The sequence below is a fragment of the Ipomoea triloba genome, chromosome 11 (genome assembly GCF_003576645.1).
Source record: "Ipomoea triloba cultivar NCNSP0323 chromosome 11, ASM357664v1".
NCBI lineage: Eukaryota > Viridiplantae > Streptophyta > Magnoliopsida > Solanales > Convolvulaceae > Ipomoea > Ipomoea triloba.
The window spans coordinates 24,924,717-24,951,407 of NC_044926.1; the positions used below are offsets into that span (position 1 = coordinate 24,924,717).

At 33.6% G+C, this 26,691-nt stretch overlaps 3 protein-coding genes and 4 non-coding genes across 8 annotated transcripts; 5 read left to right on the plus strand and 2 right to left on the minus strand.

Moving 5' to 3' along the window:
* The first annotated feature begins 2,406 nt into the window (after positions 1-2,406).
* Positions 2,407-4,622, plus strand: LOC115996693 (transcription factor MYB1R1-like). Its single transcript, XM_031236050.1, has 3 exons — positions 2,407-2,842; positions 3,399-3,607; positions 3,921-4,622. Exons 1-3 carry the CDS (start codon positions 2,530-2,532, stop codon positions 4,347-4,349), a joined length of 951 nt encoding a protein of 316 aa, XP_031091910.1. The 5' UTR covers positions 2,407-2,529; the 3' UTR covers positions 4,350-4,622.
* A 10,501-nt stretch (positions 4,623-15,123) lies between these two features.
* On the plus strand, positions 15,124-15,195 carry TRNAK-UUU. Its single transcript has one exon. It is a non-coding gene; the product is annotated as a tRNA-Lys (tRNA).
* Positions 15,196-16,004: 809 nt separating this feature from the next.
* TRNAK-UUU lies at positions 16,005-16,076 on the plus strand. The gene has a single exon. It is a non-coding gene; the product is annotated as a tRNA-Lys (tRNA).
* Positions 16,077-16,931: 855 nt separating this feature from the next.
* TRNAK-UUU lies at positions 16,932-17,003 on the plus strand. The gene has a single exon. It is a non-coding gene; the product is annotated as a tRNA-Lys (tRNA).
* An 813-nt stretch (positions 17,004-17,816) lies between these two features.
* Positions 17,817-17,888, plus strand: TRNAK-UUU. The gene has a single exon. It is a non-coding gene; the product is annotated as a tRNA-Lys (tRNA).
* Positions 17,889-18,840: 952 nt separating this feature from the next.
* Positions 18,841-22,513, minus strand: LOC115997149 (serine/threonine-protein kinase AtPK1/AtPK6-like). The gene is made up of 6 exons (XM_031236655.1): positions 21,618-22,513; positions 20,539-20,621; positions 20,331-20,451; positions 20,049-20,222; positions 19,487-19,594; positions 18,841-19,297 (listed from the first exon to the last, which is right to left on the minus strand). Exons 1-6 carry the CDS (start codon positions 22,245-22,247, stop codon positions 19,007-19,009), a joined length of 1,407 nt encoding a protein of 468 aa, XP_031092515.1. The 5' UTR covers positions 22,248-22,513; the 3' UTR covers positions 18,841-19,006.
* Positions 22,514-23,920: 1,407 nt separating this feature from the next.
* LOC115996265 (transcription factor BHLH089-like) lies at positions 23,921-26,628 on the minus strand. 2 transcript variants are annotated; one of them, XM_031235435.1, is made up of 6 exons: positions 26,256-26,628; positions 25,509-25,706; positions 25,349-25,414; positions 25,121-25,189; positions 24,969-25,040; positions 23,921-24,312 (listed from the first exon to the last, which is right to left on the minus strand). In XM_031235435.1, exons 1-6 carry the CDS (start codon positions 26,526-26,528, stop codon positions 24,181-24,183), a joined length of 810 nt encoding a protein of 269 aa, XP_031091295.1. In that variant the 5' UTR covers positions 26,529-26,628; the 3' UTR covers positions 23,921-24,180. The 2 variants fall into 2 exon arrangements, with proteins under 2 accessions (XP_031091295.1, XP_031091294.1); XM_031235434.1 differs by having other exon boundaries at positions 26,235-26,620.
* Between the last annotated feature and the right edge of the window lie 63 nt (positions 26,629-26,691).

The window sequence follows — 26,691 nt, forward strand, 5'->3', positions numbered from 1 at the left end:
TTGATTTTCTCATACTAACTAATTATATGAGCTCATTACTAGAAATTAATATCAAATTTAGTAAATTTATAAATTACGATTTACGAATAACATCTTCTACTCTGTATATCGTATACACTTTCATCGTATCGTAAATATCGCCTCATGACCTTCCAAATAGGAGAGTTACTACATGCTATTTGAGCATAAGGTGTTTGGCATATTGATATCCTTTGAATGACTAGAATTAGTTTCAAAATGTGAACCAATGCTATCATGTGAATCTGTGTATCATTTTGCACCGTTGATCTTGCTAGATCTTGTGGTTTATAATGATGTTGACCTGGTAAATATAAATCATTGCACCAGATGCATTATTCTCACCTGATGTTCTCATATGATCATCCCTCTCTCTCTCTCTCTATATATATCTCTCTCATATGATAATTAAAGCAAGTGTTAACTCCCCATAACTTTTAGGAAGCATTTGGTTCAAGTAATCTTAGATTACCTAGATAATGTGAGTTCGTAAGCGATAATATTTCAAGGTAATGTGATTATTTACATTTTCATAGATAATTTAAGATTACCTTAAAATATATATTCCAATTTTGCCCTTGTTAATTAATTTTTATAATAATAATAATAAATAAATAAATAATATGTTTATATAATCAAATATACATATGTGCATATTTATTTATTTATTAATATTTAATTATGGAAGACATTATCGTAAATTGATTTATATAACCTAAAATATGCGGAGTAATTCTTAACCAAACAAAGTAACACAATCCAAACTAAATATACAAGTAATCTTACATTTCCAAAATTTTACATAACTTTTCAAAAGCTAATCATATTGCTTAAGGTAATTTTACATTACGTGAAGTAAGTGCCCCTTAAAACATGTTTGATTTATTACCTAATGAAATACGGAAGATTAAAATTTTTATTTTATGTTTTCAAAAAAAATTATTTTATAAGGACTAAAATATGTTAAGAATAGAGAATATGATACCAATTTAACTGTTTAGCTCGTTGAGAGAATAGTTTTATAGATTTTACTTATATATTTATTCATATATAATTATTTATATAATTAAATATATTTTCATTAGTTGGTTTTGTTTGCTTAATTGTTTGTTCTCATAAAATATTCCTTCAATGATAGGTTATCTACAATGGTCATATCATGGGTTAGGGACCTAGGGTCCACTTTGTAATGCGTGTTCTAGCTCAAAAAATGTTATCTTTTTAATTTTTAATTTTCTTTTTTTTTATACAAATAAAATTAATATATAAGAATATATTTTTAGAAAACTTTAATTAAGATGTTTTAAGTGATACTCATGTTGATTTTTTTTAATTTGTTAATATAAATCTATAGGTATATAAAGTCTTTACTTTATGTTTATAAAATCACTACTATAACGACATAAATTCAACTTAGGGGTGTTGTTGAGTGGCAAGGGACTCCAATTGTTAACAAAAGGTCAAAGTTTGATCATTAACTTTGGGTATGAAATAATTTTAAATCTCCAAGTCAGCTGTCTCATTTAATAGAGGTGCCTACAATTCAGCAAGGAGATTAATCATGTCCGGTAGTGGAAATCCTAGACTACATAACAAAAAATAACTACATAAATTCATTCATTATTCTAGGGACATAAATTTATTACTATAGTTACATAAATTCACTACTATAAATAGAAAAACTTACTATTATTGATGCCATTTTTATTGTAAGTATTTTTTAAATCTATTTGGGTTCACGGCATATTTACCAATTATCTAACATAAAATACTTTATCCTCAATTTTACTAATTCATGAAATATAATATGAGATTAATTAAAATTTTAATTCAACAAAATTTTATATTGAGCTTAGTATGTGTTGGGTACTTGAGTTCTATGTAGCATTTAAAAAAACATGTAAATGGAAAATCAGAAATAATAACATTAAAATATGTAGGAAGCGAAGCGAGAAAATACGAAAAAAAAAACATATTTAAAAATGGAAGTATATTTGCAATATTTTTTAAATATGTATAAATATTACGGAGTAATTATTTATTAGTTTTACGATAAAAATTGATGCACTAAATTAATGATAAATAATTAAAATTTTTAAAATTATTTAATTTAAGGAATATAAAGTTTAAAATTTAAAATATTTTAATTATTTGTATTTTTATTAACATTTTTTAAAAGTAGAAATAGCGGCAGACATGGGCCGGGCCGGGCCCATTCGAAGACGGTCTAGATAAGTTGGTTGTGATTTTCAATAAACAGACCGAGAGAAAGAGATATTTGGATAAACTGTTGTCAGCCGGACACGTGTCGTCCATCGACACCTCACTTGTACCTTCTCTCTCTCTATATATATAACCCTCATCTTTCTAACTGGTGCCTCAATGCAGACGATCCGTTTCCTCACTCCTTCCTTTCTCTCTCTGAATATATAAATCTCTCTCTCTCTCTCTCTCTAAATTTACATTTTGGTTGACTGAACAATAAATTCATCGATTATCGAGGGGAAGAAGATGGCCACGCGCTGCTGCACGCAGTATGGAAGCAACGGCCACAATTCACGCAGTTGCGGGGAGTCCTCGTCGGTGTCGGCCGCGTCCGGCGGTTCCGGCGAGATCATGCTGTTTGGTGTGAGAGTCAAGGTTGACCCTATGAGGAAGAGCGTCAGTCTGAATAACTTGTCTCAGTACGAGCAGCCGAATGACGACAACAAGAACAGTGGAAACAATGATTCAACCAAAGCAGCAGCGGCGGCTGACGAAGGCTATGCTTCGGCAGATGACGCCGTTCCTAACCAGTCTAGCAGTGGCCGCGAGCGAAAGCGAGGTCAGATCTCTAATCATCGTTCTTCTCTGTTTACTTTGATGAGTTTTATTCTTCTCTCAACAGTATTGATCGAAATTCAAAAGTCGATTTGTTATCTGATCTTATTGAGTTTTAAGATTCAAATATTTGATCGCTTAATTAGTTTGATTATTTTCATCCATTCTAAGCGAAGGATAGTAATTTTGTGTAGAAAAAAAAAGGAGTTAATTGTTTAGAGCATGTAGCATTTTGCGTGAAACTGTAGAAATGACTAAAACTATGTCTGCAAAAGTCATTTATGAATCGAAACATATATATCATATTTTGTAAGAGTTGAAACGCATGCTCTGGACTCTGGTTATTTACTGATTCAGAAAAATCCTTTTTAACTTTTTGGATAGACGAAGATCGTTGTCCGTTTATTTGATTTATCATTATTTGTACGTGAAGATTGTTGTCTGTTACTTGATTTATTAAATCTGTACATGAAGATGGTTGTCTGGTATGTGATTTGATATATCTACTATACTACTGTTTAGATGTTTGATCTAAGGTTTGATTTGTTGAATTTGATCAGGAGTTCCATGGACAGAGGAAGAGCACAAACTGTTCCTTTTGGGGCTGCAGAAAGTCGGAAAAGGAGACTGGAGAGGAATCTCTAGAAATTTCGTGAAGACTCGCACCCCCACACAAGTGGCAAGTCATGCTCAGAAATACTTCCTTAGACGGAGCAACCTCAACCGCCGCCGTCGCCGATCTAGCCTGTTCGATATCACCACTGAATCGGTAATTAACTCAAAATACTCTTAACTTCAGTTAATATTAAGATGCTGCTTTACGCCTCTGTTTTTGTTTTCCCTTGAATTAAAATTATTGCCTTTTGTTAGCTTAAGAGGGAGCAATAATGTTTGTACTATTTGTTTGTCAGATGGAGTGTTGCTTTAGATGTGCTATAGCTTTTTGGATACTTTTTCACTGTTTAATCAATGAGTAAAATTAAAGCTGTGATAGAAATCTAGCATTGTCTGATATTTTGATGCGAGTAAAAGAAAATATTACAGGATTGCATATCTTAAGTGGTTATTTATCTGCTGAATAGGTGTCTCCATATTCCATGGATGAAGGAAAGGCTTCTCAGGAAAGTCAGGTTCCACCGGTTGTATCACCAACATCATTATCAATTTCTGAATCCTCCCAGATGAATGCATTCCAAGGGCCGCCTATACCCGTGACTGCCTGCCCAGTTTTCGTACCGTTACAAAATGAGAAGCCAATAGAAAATCTGATGCTTGGACGAGGAGATCAAGTAAATAATGCATCTTCCATGTTTGTGCAGCCACTGTCCATTCTCTCTGTGCCCAATGCATCAAAAATGATAGACCTTAACATGAATCAGAATTCCACCATGGACCCATCATCATTGTCCTTGAGATTGTCCTTGTCGGGAGATCAGAGTCAGCCCACACACCCTGCCTTCCTGGGCATGTCAGGCTTCAGTAATGGAGATAGTGTCATCAGTGTGGCATGATCTGGGAAGATGAAAGCAGAAAGGAAAATATTCAAAAAAAAAGAGGAAAACAAAAAAAGAGAGAGCAAGTAGGTGGAAAATCAGGTAACTGGGCTGTGCAGTATCTGGTGTTTTCTCTTGTACAGACAGGAAATTTGCTATGCCTTGCTGTACTTGTTTAATGTTAAGTTGGTGGTATTATATTAGAGCTCTGCTTATTTATGGTCGTTTGTAATTCTGGAGAAAACCAAGACTTGAATAACATGAATAAACCTTTGTTTGTTGCAAGTATAATATCTGTAGTTGGTTTATTGGTCTACTCAGCATCTACCCAGAAAAATATCATAGTGCCTAGTGGAGTTTAGTATTGAAAAGGTCCTCGGTCCTCCTCCTCCTTTTGCCTGTAGCCATGCTTGGTTCATTGATTGGAGATATGGGTGTAATGAATCTGGATGGAGATTGAGTTTTCATTAGTTGTTAGGACCAAATAGTGGTTGGGGGCCCTACCACGGTCTGTGGGTGGTATGGTGTGTATTATCCAAAGGTTTTGATTGGACTAGAGATTAGGGTATATGATGTTTTTGTGTGGTGGATTTGCATTTATGATATTATCTTCTTTTTCTTTTGGTGATTGGTTTTAAATGGTTATAAGACAGTACTGGTTTTCAAGGACAATAGTTTTTCACTCGTGCTATATGTGGACTATGACGTGATAACCTCTTCTTGGTGAACGGTGACTGGTGAGGTCCGTAAAATTCTTTGTGACTTCTAATTCAAATATGATGTGTGCTACAAACCTTTTAGTATTTGCTTTTATCTTTAATTCTGTGATAAACTGATAAAACATGTGTATGTGCATGCCAACAGCAATTGTGTGTTTTAGACTGCTTATTTTTGTTTAGAAATATGCCAAAAACCTCCACATTAATAAATTTTATGAGATTTGTTGTAGGAGAAAATACTTAGGTAGGAGTTTTGCATTGATAATAGAGATTGCGTTTTTGTGTAGTTTTTTTTACTACACATTAAAATTTTTTATGGACTCAATAAATAGCCAACTAACGTGCAATTTGCGCAGTTTGCACACTGCTGCTATTGCACGCGTTATTTTAGCACGTAAAAGGGGCATTTTCTTTCTTTTTAAAATTTTTTTCTTTTGTTAGAAAATTTTTTTTTTTCTCTTTCTTTTTTTTCCTCCCCTTTTTCTCTCTCTCTCTATCATCTCTTAGTTGGCTAACAAAAATATCAAAAAGTCGTTACTATTGAGATTGCTCTAATATGAATTGGTTTAATTTGAGAGGAACATGAATTCTACAAATTTGAAATCTTTACTCAAACTAAATGTTTAATAAGTCGATTATATTTTGATATATATTCATTTTCAATATATTACAAGTCTATATAAAATGATAATAATACAGTAAAAGTAAATTTGGATCATATATTTATCTTACTATGTGAATTATGTTCTGTAGTACTTCTTGCAATCTCCTAAATATTATAGAGGTTATAAATTCAGACAATCACACTATTCTATGAACCATAGTCTATACAAATGTCTGCATCATAAATAAAAAAATACTTTTAATATAATAAAAGTACATTATTTATATATGTAATGTACATTAATTGAAAATACATTATTTGAATATTGAAAGTACATTATTTTTTATGCTATTAACTAATATAAATTCAGTATATAAATAATATACTTTTCAACATATTACAAATGTATTTTTCATAGATGACACAGCTGTGTGAATGTGTGATACATAAATGATCCATAAAAAAAATTAAAAAAATTGCCTTAGTTCAGGCTTTAATGCGTTTGTGTAAAAGTTGTAGCTTTGTACTAACATTGTTGGGCCTAGGGGCCTAACATAGACTAAATCAGATTGTCTAATCGAAGAACAACATTCTATCCCTTCATAATTCGTGTATATAGGCTACGTTTCAAATGATGTGTTGTTGGAATAGGGCTGCCTAGCCTACTGCATACTTTTGGGCCTAAAACAATTATGGATGAGACCTAGTCTTATCAATAATTGTACCCATAATCTTTTCAAATCTTTAAACGATTATTGATAAGATTTTATAGTGCATTGCTGGTCTCATCAATATGTACATGAAATCTTATTAAGATTTTGTAATGGAATGAAACCAGTGTATAATTTAGAAGTCACGTGTTTTTTTCGATGAAATCCACAATAGCATGTTGGGAGGGAAAATGACATATTTGATCATTGAGATATAAGTTCTACCATATTTACTTTCAAACTTACTTTCTCAATTTTATTCTATAATGGGATAGGCCTTGATAACCTATTTTTTCATGTGAGTCTCAATATAAGTGTCTATATCAAAGTTTTGTGTGACTAAAAGTTGAGAGTAGAAAATAAGAGTACACATAATATTTTTTTCTTGAGATAAATATATCCAATTGATGATTCAATCCATCAATTATGATCGTATTAAGTGTTTACTTCTTAATTATAAACAAGTGACGTGTTTGGCCACTGATGTTAGGTTTCCGTTTCAACTTAACGGAAAACACAATAACCCTATATTATTGTAGGGGTAAAATAGGAAATTGACATCTTATTCTCCTTTTTACAAGAAGATGCCAAATTTTTGAGGTTGCTTTTATGAGAAATTCACTAAGGGAGTAACTTAAGATTTTTGAGTGTGTAAAAATTCTTTTGTAAACTCTGCAATAGCCTAGTCAAGAATTGTATATCCTAGCAATATATGAAAATTATATTATGTATATCCATCATCAGACATCTCCTCATTTATCCTCTTAAAAATCAATATAATGAAGGATGAACCTAGATCTCGTATAAGGAGCCTAAGACTCAGTTATGGAAGTAACTGAAGTTTTAAAATTCTTATAACTGAGTCTCGTGTTTCTTATAATTGAGTTTCACGTTCCTCCTTCATTACTTTGGTTTTTAAGAGGACAGAAAGGAGCATATCTTATTGATATATAAAATATAATTTTTATATGCGACTCTTGACTAAGCTACTCCAGAGTTTACGAAAGAATGATTACACACTAAACATTTCAAGTTAATCCCTTGGTACATTTTTCATAAAAGCAACATAAGAAATTTGACATCTTCTTGTATCTCAAAAGTTATGATTTGATTATCCTTGTTGCTTAGTAAAGGAAATCAGATACTTTTAGGATAATGTGTTTTACACTTTTACATGGCTGAAGATAGTGATCAAGTGTTCCTATGTTTGTACTGAGTCTGTTCATTTGTTTTTTGAGTACTACAATCTAACTTATACATAGTATGTATCTGCTTAACACGATGATAATGCCAACATTTTATGTTCTTAACAAGTCATACAATGGTTATTGAAATGCTTTTGAAATTGAAGAACCTTGAAATAAGAGGCTTAGAAGTAGAACATAATATTGCGAAAGTGATCTCAATATAAGAAAGAGAATAAAATGTGAATTTTCCACTTTATTACTCCTCCAATATAATAATATGGAGTTTTTGGATTTGTCATTAAATTGAGACAACAATCTAACGTCGGCAACCAAACTTGCCAAGGTACTGAGTCGGAACTTAGATATAATTCAAGACCAAAGATATAATTTTTTCTAACATGTGTAGTGTTTAATTTTTATAAATGTACCAATAATATACACGGACTTTAATAAAAGTAGTTCAAATATTTATGAGACTTAGGGGATGTATTTAATCAAGACTTTTAAAGACTTTCAAAAACTTTTAAAATGATGAATTTTAGTTGAATTTTGTACGAATCTATAAATATCCGTAGGATAAATATTTATAGACTTTTAAAAACTTTTTCATATTAAAAAGTCTACAAAAAATCATTAAACGTCTAAATTGAATACACCCTTACAAACATTCCATAACTTCTATTAATATATTATTTATAATTTTCTTACAAAAATATATTTTTATAAATCATAAATAAATTATAACTTATACCGAAAACAATAATTTCATCAAGCATTGCCAGATTTTCTAATAAAGGGTTGTGCATTTAGATTTACTCATCTATTCAGATATAGATTACAATCGAGCAGTTAATTACCTGGCTTTGATGTTCAAAAGTTGAAGTTCCCATAGCATTACTTGTATATGGACACTGGGCTTTGATATAAATTGCAATCAAGCATTTAATTTAATCAAGCAAATTTTTTTTTGCTGTGCTATAGTTCGCATAATTTTTTTTCCTGATCGTAGCAACAAATTTTGCTCTGAACATTAACAAATAATAATTTTTCGTAGCAAAGATTAACAAATAATATTTTTTCGTAGCAAAGTATATAAATATTTATGAAAGGTTCGAAATGTACCATAAAATTGATGAAAAATTTGTCTGGTTTAGATAAAGGAAAAAAAGTGAATGAAAAAGTCTATAAAAATCCTATTATGAATTCTTTTTTTTTTTTTGTCATATCTACTTTCTCAAAGTACTGAAACACAAAGAGTCAACAGTTATCTCCACTGAGGCTCGAACCCTCTCCCCATCATCCATGTGAAATATAAACCGGGATATCAGGTACCACTAGACCACAAGGTCTTTGGCACTATATGTGATTTAAGCACAAAGTGTTTGGTAGAATGCTAGATAGTTTTTTTGAAAACAGAATGCTAGATAGTTAATTAAGTATCCATTTTACGTGTACTGTTTTTGGTTAATTATTTGATATATTGACAACAATATTTCTGATGAAAAAATATTTTAGAATTCAAACATAAAATGCCAACCTTAAACCGAGTTGCTTTTTCTCAGCTCTTTTATAACTACTTTTCTTGCCTTTCTCGTAGTAGACTCATTCACATCACTAGTTTTGTGAAATTGTATTGTAGGTCTTGAATGTATAATATAAGCTTAAGGTTCCTACTTTATTTTAAAGAGAATTATTTATCTGAAAATATTAATCACTTAGAAACAGATAAATAAAACATAAAACAATAAAGCAATAAAAATAGAATCAGACACCGTAATTGTTTATACTGTTCGGAGCTCCACTCCTATGTCTGCGGGGCACTTCACGTCAGCCCAATCCACTAGATGATCACAAGGGTTACAAGGAGTCACACAACAACCATCCTACACTAATGGTTACAAAAAGTACTCCTAGCTAAGCCTTCATCATCTTCAAGCTGACACTGTGCGATTCATCAAAGTTCACCAAAACGGCCGAATCATCAAATAAACTTCTAAGCTGATAAGAACACTTGAAGTAATATAAGAAACATGTATATAGTTCTCACGTAATCTCTGGAATATTAAGGTAATAAAATCGGTAATAAATCCCAAGTTTTGGAGCTCTTTATATAGCTAATGAACCAACCAATTATCCATAACTCCAGCTGCTGTTAATCCCTCAATTCAAGCTCTATCCAGTAGAGTAGATAGATCACCCCATAAATCGTGGATCAAGGTGACTTGATTTAATTTGAATTAATCAAATACTGGCACTGATCCAGAGCAGGCAGAACACAGATCCAGAGCAGACAGAGAACTGATCCAGTGCTGATACAGTTGATTCAATTAACAACCTATCAAACTTAAACTAAGGTTTTTGACATTATTTAAGCCAACAAAAAGGAGGTCCAAAAACATGTACAAATGTTACACTTACATTTTGCTTTGTCCACATGGAATTTGGGTTACATCACAACCGTCTACCACATGTGATTCTCTATGTCACACTTACTAGCTTTGAATAACTTCTTCGCACCTCTTTTGCAAACAGGAACTGGTCTCCTATAAGACTGTCTCACAAGTCTTAATTTATGAGATGAATCAGTTGTTCTAATAAAAATACGTCATAATTAAGAGAATTGCATACTGTTTTATATTATAAATGTAGTACATTATAACAAATTGTAATAGCAGAAAATAAAGTAATAATATAATATAATAAGAGATATCATCAATACTTTAAGTCTTATATATAACAAATTTGTATTATACAATTTGCAAGAAATAAAATAATAACATAATAGAAAAGCATATATAATCAATACTTTAAGCTTTATATATAATGTATACTTTATAGCGTAAAAGTTGATTGACATATTAAGAATAGATCCGGGCCGAAGCAAACCGACTCGAAAGAAGATGGAGAGTCGACTCGAGCGAGGTCGAACCAAGGTGGACAAGGCTATGACTCAGGCTCACCCACCGTGGTTGGCTATGACATTGGATACGAAGGCCACGAAGGGGCTCGACTGGCGACGTCAGCCCCGAGGTCGGTCGTTGAGGAGAAATAAAACGCAGCAACAAATGAATGATGTAGAACTAAGTAATAAACATGAGCAAATATATTAGTAAAGAGTAGGTAGATGATAGGAACATTCGATCAAATGAAGGAAAGGATATATTGTTCGAGTCCAACAAAATATATCGACAAAGAGCCAATAGAAGGAAAAAAGTAAGGAGCAATCTAGTCTACACCTCCATGGGGAGGTCAACCTTAGGCCTTGTGCCTCACCCTCTATCATCCGTGCAAGGCTGGCATGGGTCGGAGCACAACTCAAGGCTACTCTCCTTCACTGATGATGACTCGCAACTCGAAGAATGGGGGATTGATGATGGATATATTAAGAATAGAATCAGGCCGAAGCAAATCGACCCGAAGGAAGATGAAGATCCTACTTGAGCGAGGATGACCATGACTCGGGCTCACCCATGGTGGTTAGCTACGACATTGGATACGGAAGCCACGAAGAGGCTCGATCGGCAAGGTCAACCTCCATGGTCGATCTCCGTGTTCTGCCTCCGTGGTCGATCTCTAAGGGCGGTTGGGCGAAGACCTATTATCATGGATCACATTATTTTCGAGGAGTTAGTTAGGATTACTACTTTAAATAGGCATCCTTTGTCCTTATTTAGGCCATCATCATCGTCATCTTGTCTTCCTAGATCTCAATTCCATTTGTAATCTCATTACATAAGTCCTAATACAACTCTCTTGTCTCGTCTACATATCATCTTGCCTTTATCATTTATTCTATAATTATCGGGTTATTTGAGTTGGATCACCCGGGTCAATTTAATCCATCAAACTTAATACGCATTTTGTAGGGAATAAAGTAATAACATAATAGAATTACATATATGATCAGTACTCTAAGCTTTATATATACTACTTTATAGCATAAATGTAATACTTTATAGGAAAAATATATTAAACAATTTGCAAGAAATAAAATGTCATTACATAACATAATTGCATATATATAATCAATATTTTAAGCCTTATATATAATACTTTATACACAACATAAATATAACACACATTTTCCAGGAGATAAAGTAATAATATAACAAAATTGCAGATATCATCAATAGTTTAAGCCTTATATATACTCCGTAATACTTTATAGCATAAGTGTAATACTTTATAGGAATACTATAATAGACAATTTGCAAGAAATAGAATATCATTACATAACAGAATTACATATATATTTTAAAAAAAAAACAGAATTACATATATAATCAATACTTTAAACCTTATATATAATACTTTATAGCATAAATGTAATACTTCATATCAAAACTATAATAGACAATGATAATACGAAATCGAGGTCTACGACTAAAAGGTAGTTCTATAGTCACATGCGTATGAGCAAGTATGAAAAGAGACATTCCTCAGTCCTATTCTAAGGTCGAGGAATGAACCGGGTGTGTTCGGGAGTGTGTAGGTGAGAAAATGGTCAAAAGTCCCCCCTCTAGCAATTAATGTACGTGCCTTTTATAGGCGAGTTTGGGTGAGCATGTTCTACACATGTTGAGCACAAGTTCGGCGGTCATAATTATCACACAAGGTGTCCAATAGTACTGAAAGGTGATGTGATATGATATGACTATTCTTTATGTTCGGGGAGTGTTTTTGAGTTAATTGTAGAGTAAATCATAGTTCATGTTGTAATATGGATCATGAATAAATATTTATTTTTAATATATAGCTCGTAACGTTCCCCAGTGAAACGGATTACAGTATGACGAATGATTGTAAATCATTAAGCCATGTTAGCTTAGTGGTAGAGCGCGTGGCTTTTAACCACGTGATCGAGATTACGACTATGATATCATGCAATCAAAAATTGTAAAAAATTAAAGATTTGTAAGAACAAAACTTCATGTATGAGAAAAATTGAGCTCCGAAAACATATCACTTCATACATTGTAACTCCATTACTCCATTACATTGGGTATTAGATTAGTTGCGCAATGCACGTATTATAGCCCGTAAAGTACTATATTTATATTTAACAACTACTATTGCAAAAAGAGATGATTTGTTGTAAATTGTTTCCTTTTAGCTCGTAACGCTCCCCAGTGAAACGGATTATAGTATGACCAATAATTGTAAACTATTAAGCCATCTTAGCACAGTGGTAGAGCGTGTGGCTTTTAACAATGTGATCGTGGGTTCGGTCCCCATAGATGGCGACTATGATATAATGAATCAAAATTTGTAAATGATTAAAGATAGGTAAGAATACATTGTAACTCCATTACATATACTATGAAGTTGAAAATAATTAATTTTCATATTTAAAAATTAAATTTTAGCTACATTATTTATTTATTTTAATTTTCATATTGGGTATTAGTTTAGTTATGCAATGTGCGTATTACAGCCCATAAAAAACTATATTTATATTTAAGAACTACAATTGAACGCGTTTTGTTTAAGTGGTCAATGAGATTTTGATAATAGAACACAATGTTCAATCGATAACAAATTTACTATGCATGATCACAAGTAAACAAATTTAACATCAAGTTTTCGTTCTTATCGTTTCGATTTTATATTTAAATCAACAAGTTTCAGTTCACAAATTTAACGTTCTTTTTAGCAACAGAGAAAGCAGAAGAAAGTTGTGAAAATATAACAATGGCGATTAGGAAACATAGGTTTGCAAAGGATGCCATAGAAGATTGTTTGGAAAAGAGAAAAAAAAAAGCTCTTATTAATATTTAAAAGATATCGGAGCGCACATTTATTTTGGTCCAACTGATCAATAGTAGTCTATGGTTAAGATTACTCCCTATTTTTCACAGGAGCAACACTTTGAACAGGAGTCATCCTATATACACAAACACACACTAAGGACAATTAAATTAGATTTAATTGCCAAAAGAGATGATTTGTTGTAAATTGTTTCCTTTTAGCTCGTAACGCTCCCCAGTGAAACGGATTATAGTATGACCAATAATTGTAAATTATTAAGCTATCTTAGCTAAGTGGTAGAGCGCGTGGCTTTTAACCATGTGGTCGTGGGTTTGATCCCCACTGATGGCGACGATATGATATCATGTAATGAAAAAAAGATAGGTAAGAATAAAACCTAGCTACATTAAAAAAATTATTTTATTTTTAATTTTCATATTGGGTATTAGTTTAGTTACGTAATGCATGTATTACAACCCGTAAAATACTATATTTATATTTAAAAACTACTATTGAGAGCTTTTTGTTTAAGTGGCAAATAAGATTTTGATAATAGAACACAATGTTCAACCGATAACAAATTTACTATGCATGATCACAAGTATACAAATTTAACATCAAATTTTAGTTCTTATCGTTTCGATTTTATATTTAAATCAACAAGTTTTAGTTCACAAATTTAACGTTCTTTTTAGCAACAGAGAAAGCAGAAGAAAGTTGTGAAATGATAACAATGGCGATTAGGAAACATAGGTTTGCAAAGGATGCCATAGAAGATTGTTTGCAAAAGATTTAAAAAAAGCTCTTATTAATATTTAAAAGAGATCGGAGCGCACATTTATTTTGGTCAAACTGATCAATAGTAGTCTATGGTTAAGATTACTCCCTATTTTACACAGGAGCAACACTTTGAATAGGAGTCATCCTATATACACAAACACACACTAAGGACAATTAAATTAGATTTAATTGCTAAAAGAGACGATTTATTGTAATTGTTTCCTTTTAGCTCGTAACGCTCTCCAGTGAAACGAATTATTGTATGGCCAATAATTGTAAATTATTAAGCCATCTTAGCTCAGAGGTAGAGAGCGTGGCTTTTAACCACATGGTCGTGGGTTCGATCCCCACAGATTGTGATTATGATATTATGCAATAAAAAAAGATAGGTAAGAATAAAACCTTATGTATGAGAAAAATTGAGCTCAGTTTAGTTACGCATGTATTACAACCCGTAAAATACTTTCTTTATATTTAAAAACTACTATTGAGAGCTTTTTGTTTAAGTGGCCAATGAGATTTTGATAATAGAACACAATGTTCAACCGATAACAAATTTACTATGTATGATCACAAGTATACAAATTTAACATCAAGTTTTATTTCTAATCGTTTGGATTTTATATTTAAATCACCAAGTTTTAGTTCACAAATTTAGCGTTCTTTTTAGCAACAGAGAAAGTAGAAGAAAGTTGTGAAAAGATAAAAATGGCGATTAGGAAACATAGGTTTTCAAAGGATGCCATAGAAGATTGTTTGCAAAAGATTGAAAAAAAAACTTTTATTAATATTTAAAGGAGATCGGAGCGCACATTTACTTTGGTCCTACTGATCAATAGTAGTCTATGGTTAAGATTACTCCCTATTTTTCACAAGAGCAACACTTTGAATAGGAGTCATCCTATATACACAAACACACACTAAGGACAATTAAATTAGATTTAATTGCAAAACGAGATGATTTGTTGTAAATTGTTTCCTTTTAGCTCGCAACGCTCCCCAGTGAAACGTATTACAGTATGACCAATAATTGTATACTGTTAAGCCATCTTAGTTCAGTGGTAGAGCGCGTGGCTTTTAACCACGTGGTTGTGGGTTCGATCCCCACAGATGGTGAATATGATATCATGCAAGTAAAATTTGTTGAAGAATAAATAAAACTTCATGTATGAGAAAAATTGAGCTTGGAAAACATATAAATTCATACATTGTAACACCATTGCATAAACTCTCAAGTTGAAAATAATTAATTTATATTTTAGCTATATTATTTATTTATTTTAATTTTCATATTGGGTATTAGTTTAGTTGCGCAATGCACGTATTATAGCCCGTAAAATACTATATTCATATTTAAGAACTACTATTAAGCGCTTTTTGTTTAAGTGGCCAATGAGATTTTGATAATAGAACACAATGTTCAACAGATAACAAATTAACTATGCATGATCACAAATATACAAATTTAATATCATGTTTTAGTTTTTATAGTTTATATTTTATATTTAAATCAACAAGTTTTAGTTCACAAATTTAACGTTCTTTTTAGCAACAGAGAAAGCAGAAGAAAGTTGTGAAAAGATAACAATGGCGATTAGGAAACATAGGTTTGCAAAGGATGCCATAGAAGATTGTTTGCAAAAGAGAGAGAAAAAAAAGCTCATATTAATATTTAAAAGATATCGGAGCGCACATTTATTTTGGTCCAACTGATCAATAGTAGTCTATGGTTAAGATTACTCTCTATTTTTCACAAGAGCAACACTTTGAATAAGAGTCATCCTATATACACAAACACACATTAAGGACAATTAAATTAGATTTAATTGCAAAATGAGATGATTTGTTGTAAATTGTTTCCTTTAAGCTCGCAACGCTCCGTAGTGAAACGTATTACAGTATGACCAATAATTGTAAGTTATTAAGCCATCTTAGCTCAGTGGTAAAGCGCGAGGCTTTTAACCACGTGGTCGTGGATTCGATCCCCACAGATGGTGAATATGATATCATCCAAGTAAAATTTGAAAGAATCAATAAAACTTCATGTGTGATAAAAATTGAGCTCGGAAAACATATAAATTCATACATTGTAACACCATTGCGTAAACTCTCAAGTTGAAAATAATTAATTTAAAATTTATATTTTAGCTATATTATTTATTTATATTAATTTTCATATTAGGTATTAGTTTAGTTGCGCAATGCACGTATTATAGTCCGTAAAATACTATATTTATATTTAAGAACTACTATTAAGCGCTTTTTGTTTAAGTGGCCAATGAGATTTTGATAACAGAACACAATGTTCAACAGATAACAAATTAACTATGCATGATCACAAATATACAAATTTAAGATCATGTTTTAGTTTTTATAGTTTAGATTTTATATTTAAATCAACAAGTTTTAGTTCACAAATTTAACGTTCTTTTTAGCAACAGAGAAAGCAGAAGAAAGTTGTGAAAAGATAACAATGGCGACAGAGAAAGCAGAAGAAAGTTGTGAAAAGATAACAATGGCGATTAGGAAACATAGGTTTGCAAAGGATGCCATAGAAGATTGTTTGCAAAAGAGAGAGAAAAAAAGCTCTTATTAATATTTAAAAGATATCGGAGCGCACATTTATTTTGGTCCAACTGATCAATAGTAGTCTATGGTTAAGATTACTCCCTATTTTTCACAACAGCAACACTTTGAATAGGAGTCATCCTATATACACAAATACACACTAAGGACAATTAAATTAGATTTAATTGCAAAAAGAGATGATTTGTTGTAAATTGTTTCCTTTTAGCTCGCAACGCTCCCCAGTGAAACGTATTATAGTATGACCAATAATTGTAAAAGTTTAAGCCATTTTAGCTCAGTGGTAGAGCATGTGGCTTTTAACCACGTGGTCGTGGGTTCGATCCCCACAGATGGCGAATATGATATCATGCAAGTAAAATTTGTAAGAATATATAAAACTTCATGTATGAGAAAAATTGAGCTCGTAAAACATATAAATTCATACATTGTGTAACACCATTATATTGCGTAAACTCTCAAGTTGAAAATAATTAATTTATATTTTAGCTATATTATTTATTTATTTTAATTTTCATATTTGGTATTAGTTTTGTTGCGCAATGCACGTATTATAGCCCGTAAAATACTATATTTATATTTAAGAACTACTATTAAGCGCTTTTTGTTTAAGTGGCCAATGAGATTTTGATAATAGAACACAATGTTCGACAGATAAAAAATTTACTATGCATGATCACAACTATACAAATTTAACATCATGTTTTAGTTCTTATAGTTTAGATTTTATATTTAAATCAACAAGTTTTAGTTCACAAATTTAACGTTCTTTTTAGCAACAGAGAAAGCAGAAGAAAGTTGTGAAAAGATAACAATGGTAATTAGGAAACATAGGTTTGCAAAGGATGCCATAGAAGATTGTTTGCAAAAGAGAGAGAAAAAAAGCTCTTATTAATATTTAAAAGATATCGGAGCGCACATTTATTTTGGTCCAACTGATCAATAGTAGTCTATGGTTAAGATTACTCCCTATTTTTCACAACAGCAACACTTTGAATAGGAGTCATCCTATATACACAAATACACACTAAGGACAATTAAATTAGATTTAATTGCAAAAAGAGATGATTTGTTGTAAATTGTTTCCTTTTAGCTCGCAACGCTCCCCAGTGAAACGTATTATAGTATGACCAATAATTGTAAAAGTTTAAGCCATTTTAGCTCAGTGGTAGAGCATGTGGCTTTTAACCACGTGGTCGTGGGTTCGATCCCCACAGATGGCGAATATGATATCATGCAAGTAAAATTTGTAAGAATATATAAAACTTCATGTATGAGAAAAATTGAGCTCGTAAAACATATAAATTCATACATTGTGTAACACCATTATATTGCGTAAACTCTCAAGTTGAAAATAATTAATTTATATTTTAGCTATATTATTTATTTATTTTAATTTTCATATTTGGTATTAGTTTTGTTGCGCAATGCACGTATTATAGCCCGTAAAATACTATATTTATATTTAAGAACTACTATTAAGCGCTTTTTGTTTAAGTGGCCAATGAGATTTTGATAATAGAACACAATGTTCGACAGATAAAAAATTTACTATGCATGATCACAACTATACAAATTTAACATCATGTTTTAGTTCTTATAGTTTAGATTTTATATTTAAATCAACAAGTTTTAGTTCACAAATTTAACGTTCTTTTTAGCAACAGAGAAAGCAGAAGAAAGTTGTGAAAAGATGACAATGGTAATTAGGAAACATAGGTTTGCAAAGGATGCCATAGAAGATTGTTTGCAAAAGAGAGAAAAAAAAAAGCTCTTATTAATATTTAAAAGAGATCGGAGCGCACTTATTTTGGTCCAACTGATCAATAGTAGTCTATGGTTAAGATTACTCCCTATTTTTCACAGGAGCAACACTTTGAATAGGATTCATCCTATATACACAAACACATACTAAGGACAATTAAATTAGATTTAATTGCAAAAAGAGATGATTTGTTGTAAATTGTTTTCTTTTAGCTCGTAACGCTCCCCAGTGAAACGAATTATAGTACGACCAATAATTGTAAATTATTAAGCCATCTTAGCTCGTAAGCCATCTTAACCACGTGGTTGTAGGTTCGATTCCCATAGATGGTGGTCTTTAGTCTCTTTTTGCACCTCCTCACCCAAAGACAGAAACTCCCCCCATTTTGGAATACCATGAATGGAAGATACTTGAAAGCCCAACTATTAAAGTTTGACATGTAATCAAAACTATATGAGTTGTATTTGGGATACATATTTGCACAGCTGTTCAACAATGGAGTATGCAAAAGAATGAAGAGCTACATACAAATGTTTGTTTTTGTGTTATACAAGAATGTTTGATCAAAATACAAACTCATTCATTGATAGAAGAGAGCCAAGGGTTAGGTGCAACATAAGTGTAACCTTGGAAGTGTTCTCCTGCAGTTGGTGTAGCAGCCGGCGAGTCATCCGGTGGCATCGTAGTCCAACATTTATCGAAATTGGCTGTGCAGTCACTGCTACTCACATCAGGCTTGAACGTTGGCCGCACTTCTCTGCCTTCGATTTTCTTCCAATTGATTGCTCGGAACCATTTATGACTCTTGATCTCATCGGCTCCTCTAGCCCCGCTGCCTAGCCTTGTAGACGGGTCCTTTTGTAGCAACTAATGAAACAACAACAACAACAAAAAATTAACATTAGAAAACGGAATTTAGTGCTTACTGGTTTAATAGGCAGTATTTGGGGCAATGTAGGGATTATGCCCAAAGTGGACAGATCCCCCGGAAATTTGACCCTGTCTGCTGAGCCACTGAGTTACTGTACAGAATTCAGAAAAACGTAAGAAACATACTCCTTTCAGCAAAGAGTGGGCTTCGCTGGTCAGACGTGGCGGAAGTTTAATTTTCTCCTTGATGATCTTGTCCTGAAGCTTCTTTCTGTTGGAGTGTGTGAATGGAGGCTGAAAGAGGAGAATCGTTTTCAAAATGCTGCAATTAGAGCTCATACCATAATTGTTTCGAGTGATACAATTGCTGTTTAGGTTCAGGAATGAGAAGATTTATAATTGCAGATACTATAAACATGATGAACTAGCCTATAATTTATCACAAAAACCTTCGTTTTTATCACTACTTCAAAACACATTGGCCTTACGAAAATGGGTTCGACTCATCTACTACAAGGCAAATAGATATGCTAGACTTCTCGGCTAATATTGGGCAAGCTGAGCCAAAAGGAACTGCCTTGCCATTAGAAGCCCCGTGACATGAGGAGATACTAGAAACTCATAAGGTAATCCTAGATTCCTAGATTAGATGTCTGATGTACCAAAAAAATAAAAAACGAAATAAAGAAGGTTACAACTTACAAACACAAAACAATTGTATCAAGGAGCTCAATGCAGAGAGTATTACCTGACCGGTCAGCATCTCATATAAAAGTATCCCAACGCTCCACCAATCAGCATCTTTGTTGTGTCCTTTGGATAATAAAATCTCCGGGGCCATGTATTCTGTTGTTCCACACATTGAATTTGATCTACTTGATTCATCGATCTCCTTAGCCAGTCCAAAATCAGTTAGCATGACCTGTGCAGAGATGATAAATTTAGAAACAAAGTGATCGGGATCATTCTTATTTAGGCAAATGTATCATGTATGATACTGCAGAAACGAGTGCGAGGGCAAGGCGATTACATGCCCATCAGCATCCATGAGAATATTTTCGGGTTTAAGATCTCGGTGCACAATCCCTTTCTGGTGAAGATGTGATACAGCAGACACTATCTCAGCAGTATAAACCCTCGCCTGGTCCTCACTACCCAATACATAACCGAAAGCATAAGTTAAAACGAATTGACACGCAAATCATCACTATGTCACGCAAAAGAAATGTGAACATTACCTGAATATCCCTTGTCTATATAGATGATAAAACAGATGCCCTCCATTGATAAAATCCAAGATCAGGTACAGCTTTGACTTTGTCTGCAATTTAATTTTTAATTTTTAATTTTTTAAAAAATAAAATAGTGAAGTCCATCATGATAGAAATGTATTAATGATAACACTGTTAGATCATTTATGGCTTCAATCTTTTTCAAGAATCGAACAATCAATCCTGGGTAATTCAGAATAGTAGCATATGAAGTACACTGATTTTTCCTGCTTTTAAAGGAAGAGAAGAGCCAATTCTACGGCTAGGCTTGTAGAGAAACACAACCCCAAAAGAATAATCATACTCTATACATGAAGGACAAACTGTTTTTTTGGTATACTCCCTTAATACACAGACATGTATCATGTATGCACTTGCAGTTATGCACACTACTTATGGATCCTGCTACAAATATTCATAAAATATTCGCAGAGCCGGATTTAACATACGAATAATACTATTACCTCGTATAAGGCTTCAATCTGTAATCAGAATCAATGCAAATAATCCATACAGTAGGCAAATTCTCTCTTTCAGTGTCCCTTTCTATTAAGATCAAGCGAACTTGTGACCTGACTCTGATACCACTTATTAGGATCAAGCGTTTATCACTACGCCAAAAGCTATAACTCGTAGCGAAGGCTGCCACACATTTTCAAAACGTTGGGTGCTGGACTTGCCCCTTTAATGGCTTTACCGACTTCCGCCAACAATCCCCAGCCACAGGGGCAAAACTTGGCCTTTACCGGCCTCTACCCAACACTTTGATTCAACATTAAGTCTAACTAAGACAGACTAGATGAAGCAAGGCAAGAACTTTGTTCTTAATCAATTTGAGATGTATAATGGGTGCTTTCTTTTTACTGACTAAATGAAGCCATATCCAATCACAGAGTGACCCATTTAGGCTTAAAAGCAACTTATCAGTAAACATTACTTTCAAATAAGTACTGTAGTGTTATTGAAATTCAAGCCAGAAGAATAAACACTTTTAAACTTTAATGAATGGAATAAGTACTAAGTAGGCATGTAATGATTAGTATTACCTGAAAGGAGTATCTAAGCTGAACAATGAAAGGGTGAACAACTTTGGTGAGAATATCTCTCTCCGCCCTCATGTAATCCACATGATTATTCTTGATAATCGTATCTTTTCTCATAACTTTCATGGCGAAAATTCCATCGCCCTCTGTTGCACTCCGCCCTTTCATTCTCACCTGAAACACCTTCCCGAAAGCGCCTTTCCCGATCACCCTCAAGATCTCAAAGTCATCGGGTCCAATCTTTCGGACCCCCAAATCATTATTTTCAACAATATTGTTATTATTGTTAACAGCAGCTATATCTTTTTCGGTGTCGTTTTCCCCTTCGGAGTCGATTTCTTGGTGGAAAGGGAAAGGGAGGGGTTTAGGGAGGGTGAAGCGCGGGGAAGGGCCGAGAAAGGAGTGAGAGCGGCTGTGGATAACTTGTGGGTCTCCTGGAAAGTGCGGGGAAGATGCGGCGAGTGGGCTGAAGAGTTCGGAGAATTCGAGGTCTGGGTCGGGAGCGGATTCGGGGATTTTGAGGTGGGTGAGCTTGGAGGCGAGGAGGGAGTGAAGAGCCTTTTTCTTCTGCTGAGCTGAAGAAGAAGAAGAAGAGGAAGAAGAAGAAGAAGAAGAAGAAGAAGAAGAAAGCATATTGATGGAGAAATATTGTTTGGTTTGGTTGATGATTGGGCAGAGAGAGAGAGAGAGAGCCAGCTGAGATTGAACCCAGGGCGGGTTGAAGAGAAGACGACTACATCGGGGGTGGTGGATGCCGGAGGGAGGCGGCGGAAGACGGCGGAGAAGTGGTGGCCGGGGATTTTGATGGAATTGAAATGTAATGATTAATGCGGGGTGGCTTCTCCGTGTATAAGTTCAATGAATGCCCAAATTAGTAATTCACGTAACACCATTTTTCCTTTTTTAACACATGGAAATGCCCCCTTTCCGGGCCGCCAGTGTCACCAATTGTTAATAATTTGTTATAGCATGAAATTATGTACTTTCAATTACTCCGTAGTATTTAAAATTTTCTCTAAATATAAACAAATAACTTAATAATTGCTAATACATAATATGATAATTACAAGTAAAGAAACTTTCATCTACAGAATACAGAATCTAAAAATTATTTTTGAACTAAGATCTACCATGCAAGACAAGGTAGACTCTGGTCCATGATATAATTTGTCCAATGTTACGCCACCCTTATTTTCTTTTCTTTCTTTTTTTCCAAAACAAACAAATTCATTCATTAGCTTCTAAGCTTTCTCAAATGAAATACTTTGATTTTAAAATATTACATTTTTAAAAAAAAAATATTACACTTTCTCTTATAAGTAACAAACACTTTATTTCTGATTAGTATTACATTTTTTAATATAAGTATTACATTTTTATATTAATTTGATCTGTCTCACGGAAGGATCTATGAGATAGTCTCATATGTGAGTTACATTTAATAATTGAAACTAAATGATTGAATATGAAAATATTAGAAGTAAAAAAAGTTAACTTGTTAGTTTGTTATAACATTAGAAAATAGGATTGTTGCCCGCATAGACTTAGTTTAATGGTTTGAAATAATTTCCATCAATAACCGAATTATGTTGATTAAAGATTTTAAAATTTTCAATTTTCAATTAAAAAATCATAATTAACCAAATTAATAATAATTTAAATATAAATTAATACTCCGTAATAATGTATGTGTGTGAATATTATACCAATTGCATGTACATTTACACCCTTAAGAGGAATTGTAAATTATGTTGCTAATGTGTATAATAATTGGGGGCTGGGTGGGTGAGGAGGGGTTCCGCCCCGTCCCCTGTTCTCTGAATTTTATACTCATCATTGTCTTCATTAGGATAGGGACTCAAATTTCACTAAGATAGGTAAAATTGTCATCCTTGCACAAATTCACACCACGACCCGATTTAGACAAAAATAATATATTCATCATAGCATGAAAGTAAAAAGAAGAGAGATTGAGAGGGGGTTCATAAGATCATGATCTATCTCATTCTCCCAATCTTGAACATCCCTCCAACATACCAAGATGTAGCCTCAATTGAATCATTTGTCCCATCCAACTAAAAGTCTAAGCTGATAGTTGGACTGCGCAATTTTGTTCGAGTGGCGCGGAGATTCGAAACTCTGATACCAAATTGAATCATGTGCTCCATCCAACTAAAAGCCTAAGCTGATAGTTGGACTGCACATTTATGTTTATATTATATTTATGCTCACAGCCTCAAACAATTTCTGCAATAAACGAGGTAGGAAAAATTAAGGATTGAAACTTTAAGCTAGGTAACCAGATGTAATAGAAAGGATAAAGATGTTATTGATGTTCTATATTTGTGGAACAAGTACAATAATCCCTACAACTACATCAAACTGCTGCATTAAGTCAAGACTGGCTTAAATAACAATACAACACAGCACAACTCAATTCAGTACATACACTAATACATACAACAAATAAAAATAAGTTCAACTTCTACTAGGCATGTAATTCTGGATACACAAATCGGGAGACTAGAACGCTCGAGCCACTCTCTGCTTCATCGGGTACCTGTTGTTATGTCGCTCTCTCGAAGCTGCTACCAACCTGCATATGGAGCCACTCGGGGTGCTGCGTTTCTTGTGTATACTCCCTCGGTGGTTGCGTATTTAAAAGCATTCTCGGGGCGTCAAATCCTTCTGGCGCAAGCTGAACACATCACATTTACTTCATAAATCAGACACAACTGCAGAAGCCTTTTGAATCGGTTTCTTGGTAAACAAACGTTACAAATCGAGTCATACGGGAATAATTCTAAAACAACACGAATTACAGTACAAGTTTTTTCGTTTACGCAATCATTGGATACTTATTTCCACTTCTATCCCCCCGCAACCATCAATCAACAGTCGGAAAATACAAAAAACGCATGATAGCTGAATATGACATGACCAAACAAGAGAGTGCAAAGTGAAAGGTGGGGAAAAAGAGCAGCAAGTACATTATGCACTTTATTGTGGCCCCAAATTACAAAAAAGCAAGGGTTGCAAACTCAAATCGTGTCAAAAATTCTCAACTTTCTGAAATGAATAATTTAAAAACGTAACGCCAAATCATTATGACATCTATGAATCCAAAAACTAGCAATAAGCTTTCACCAATCAGTCCTTTTGCTAGAGTTTTAATGTTTTTGTATCCACTGTTAGGACAGAGTATATGGAAGATTTAACCGTAAAGATTGCTTATAACTAAAATTTCATTAGTGTTACTTAATCGAGCATCATAAGTTTAGCCAAGGTGTCTCGGAAGCAAATTAGGTATCAAGGACAATGAAGTTTGTGATTAACTCGTTAGTAATAACTTACATCTTTCTGAGAAAACGCTTCTAAAGTCGGGTTCATCCTTGAATTGACCGCTTCAAGTTTCATCGACAAGAACTGGAAATTCAACCCGAAAGAACGTAATAAGACACTCCATATAAAAAATAACAAGAAGATGGGAGGATGAGAAGAATTACTTCAACTTGACACTGTAGTGACTGGATATAATTGATGATTTCATCAAGAACAAGGGCTTTTCCGATAACCTGTTCACATATACATTACAAATCATCTCAACAAATTTCCACAGCTTATAATGGTATAAGATAAGATATAGTAAAACATTTTCTCATCAGTTTTAGTACAGATCATCGTACCTGCTAACTCTTAAACTAAAGACCGTAAAAGATCAAAAAACCGCTTACCTTATTGCATCCGGGAACCAAGTCTTGCAGAATTTTCATCCTCTCGCTAATCTTTTCCCTCCGAGCCTGCCAACGACACAGACAACTTCGAGTCAAAAACTAGTTTAGCAAATTCGGGTAACTGTTAAAATTAGAGAAGAGTATGTATAAACAGAATTACTCTTTCTGCTAAACTATGACTATCAGTAGCTTGCCCCCTTCTCGCCCTAACATGGATGTAATCTTTAGGCGGCTCGGGCTTATTGCTATGCTCAGCCGGCTTGCTAACTGTTCGAGAACTCGACTCTGCTTCCACCTTCGCCCCGCCATTTTCGTCTTTGGATTCTGATGCTTTCATCCTCTTATCACTACACTCATTCTGCAGATACAAGGATCAAATAGTCAAATGTCACTCACTACCCATGAAATTCCTTTGGATAAAACAAAAGAACCTAATCTGCTGGACACAACATAATCCAAACCTAGGAGATCATAGGAAAACATGCTGTTAAAAAATTATTTCAGTAATCCACAAACAAAAACAAAAACAAAAACAAAAGTCAGCCGCAAACATTGACAAATTGCACTTAGATAAGGTCAGATTAGGTAAAAACTATGATTCAAAAACATATTATTAAATCATAAAAGTCACGAAGATAACAACTTCAAGAAAATCATAGCCAAGGATCTAATCTAACCATAAAGTGATCTTACCACAGTTCAGGAAAGTTTTCCAAATAATAACTTTATAATATTAAAAAAAAAAAATCCAAAACTACATATTACCTTCAGTTATAAAAGAACAATTAATTAACCAGCAGAAAAATAAGAAATTAAACAAATAAAAATATAAGGAATATTTTTTTTAAATAAAATAAAATTGGATTAGAAGCCAAAGGAGAATTACCAAATCATTAGCGGAGACAACCTTGGAAGACTCGTCGCCGGAGTTAACGCCTCTCCTCTTCCTCTCGCCGGCGACATTACCGCGGCTGCCGCTCTGCTCCGTCACCGTCGATTCGTCGACGGAGTTGGCGGCGGCCTCCGCAAGTCCAGGAAACGAGCACATCCTCAGGCCCAACCCACCTCCGACGTGGCCGCCGCCGTTCCCCGCCGCCGTGAACGGCCAAATCTCCGCCAGGCTGTACGCCGCCGGATTCGCCGCCGAAAATGACGCCTCATTGATTATCGGAGGATCCATTTTATAAATCACTACACTTAAAACTACAATACACAAGATACAGAGTATACAGAATCAACACAATGTAGTATTAATGTATCTATATATAGAGAGAGAGAATCTGAGAGCGAAGAAGAAGAAGAAGAAGACAGGGGAGTGGGGTGGGGGGGGGGGGGGGGGGGGG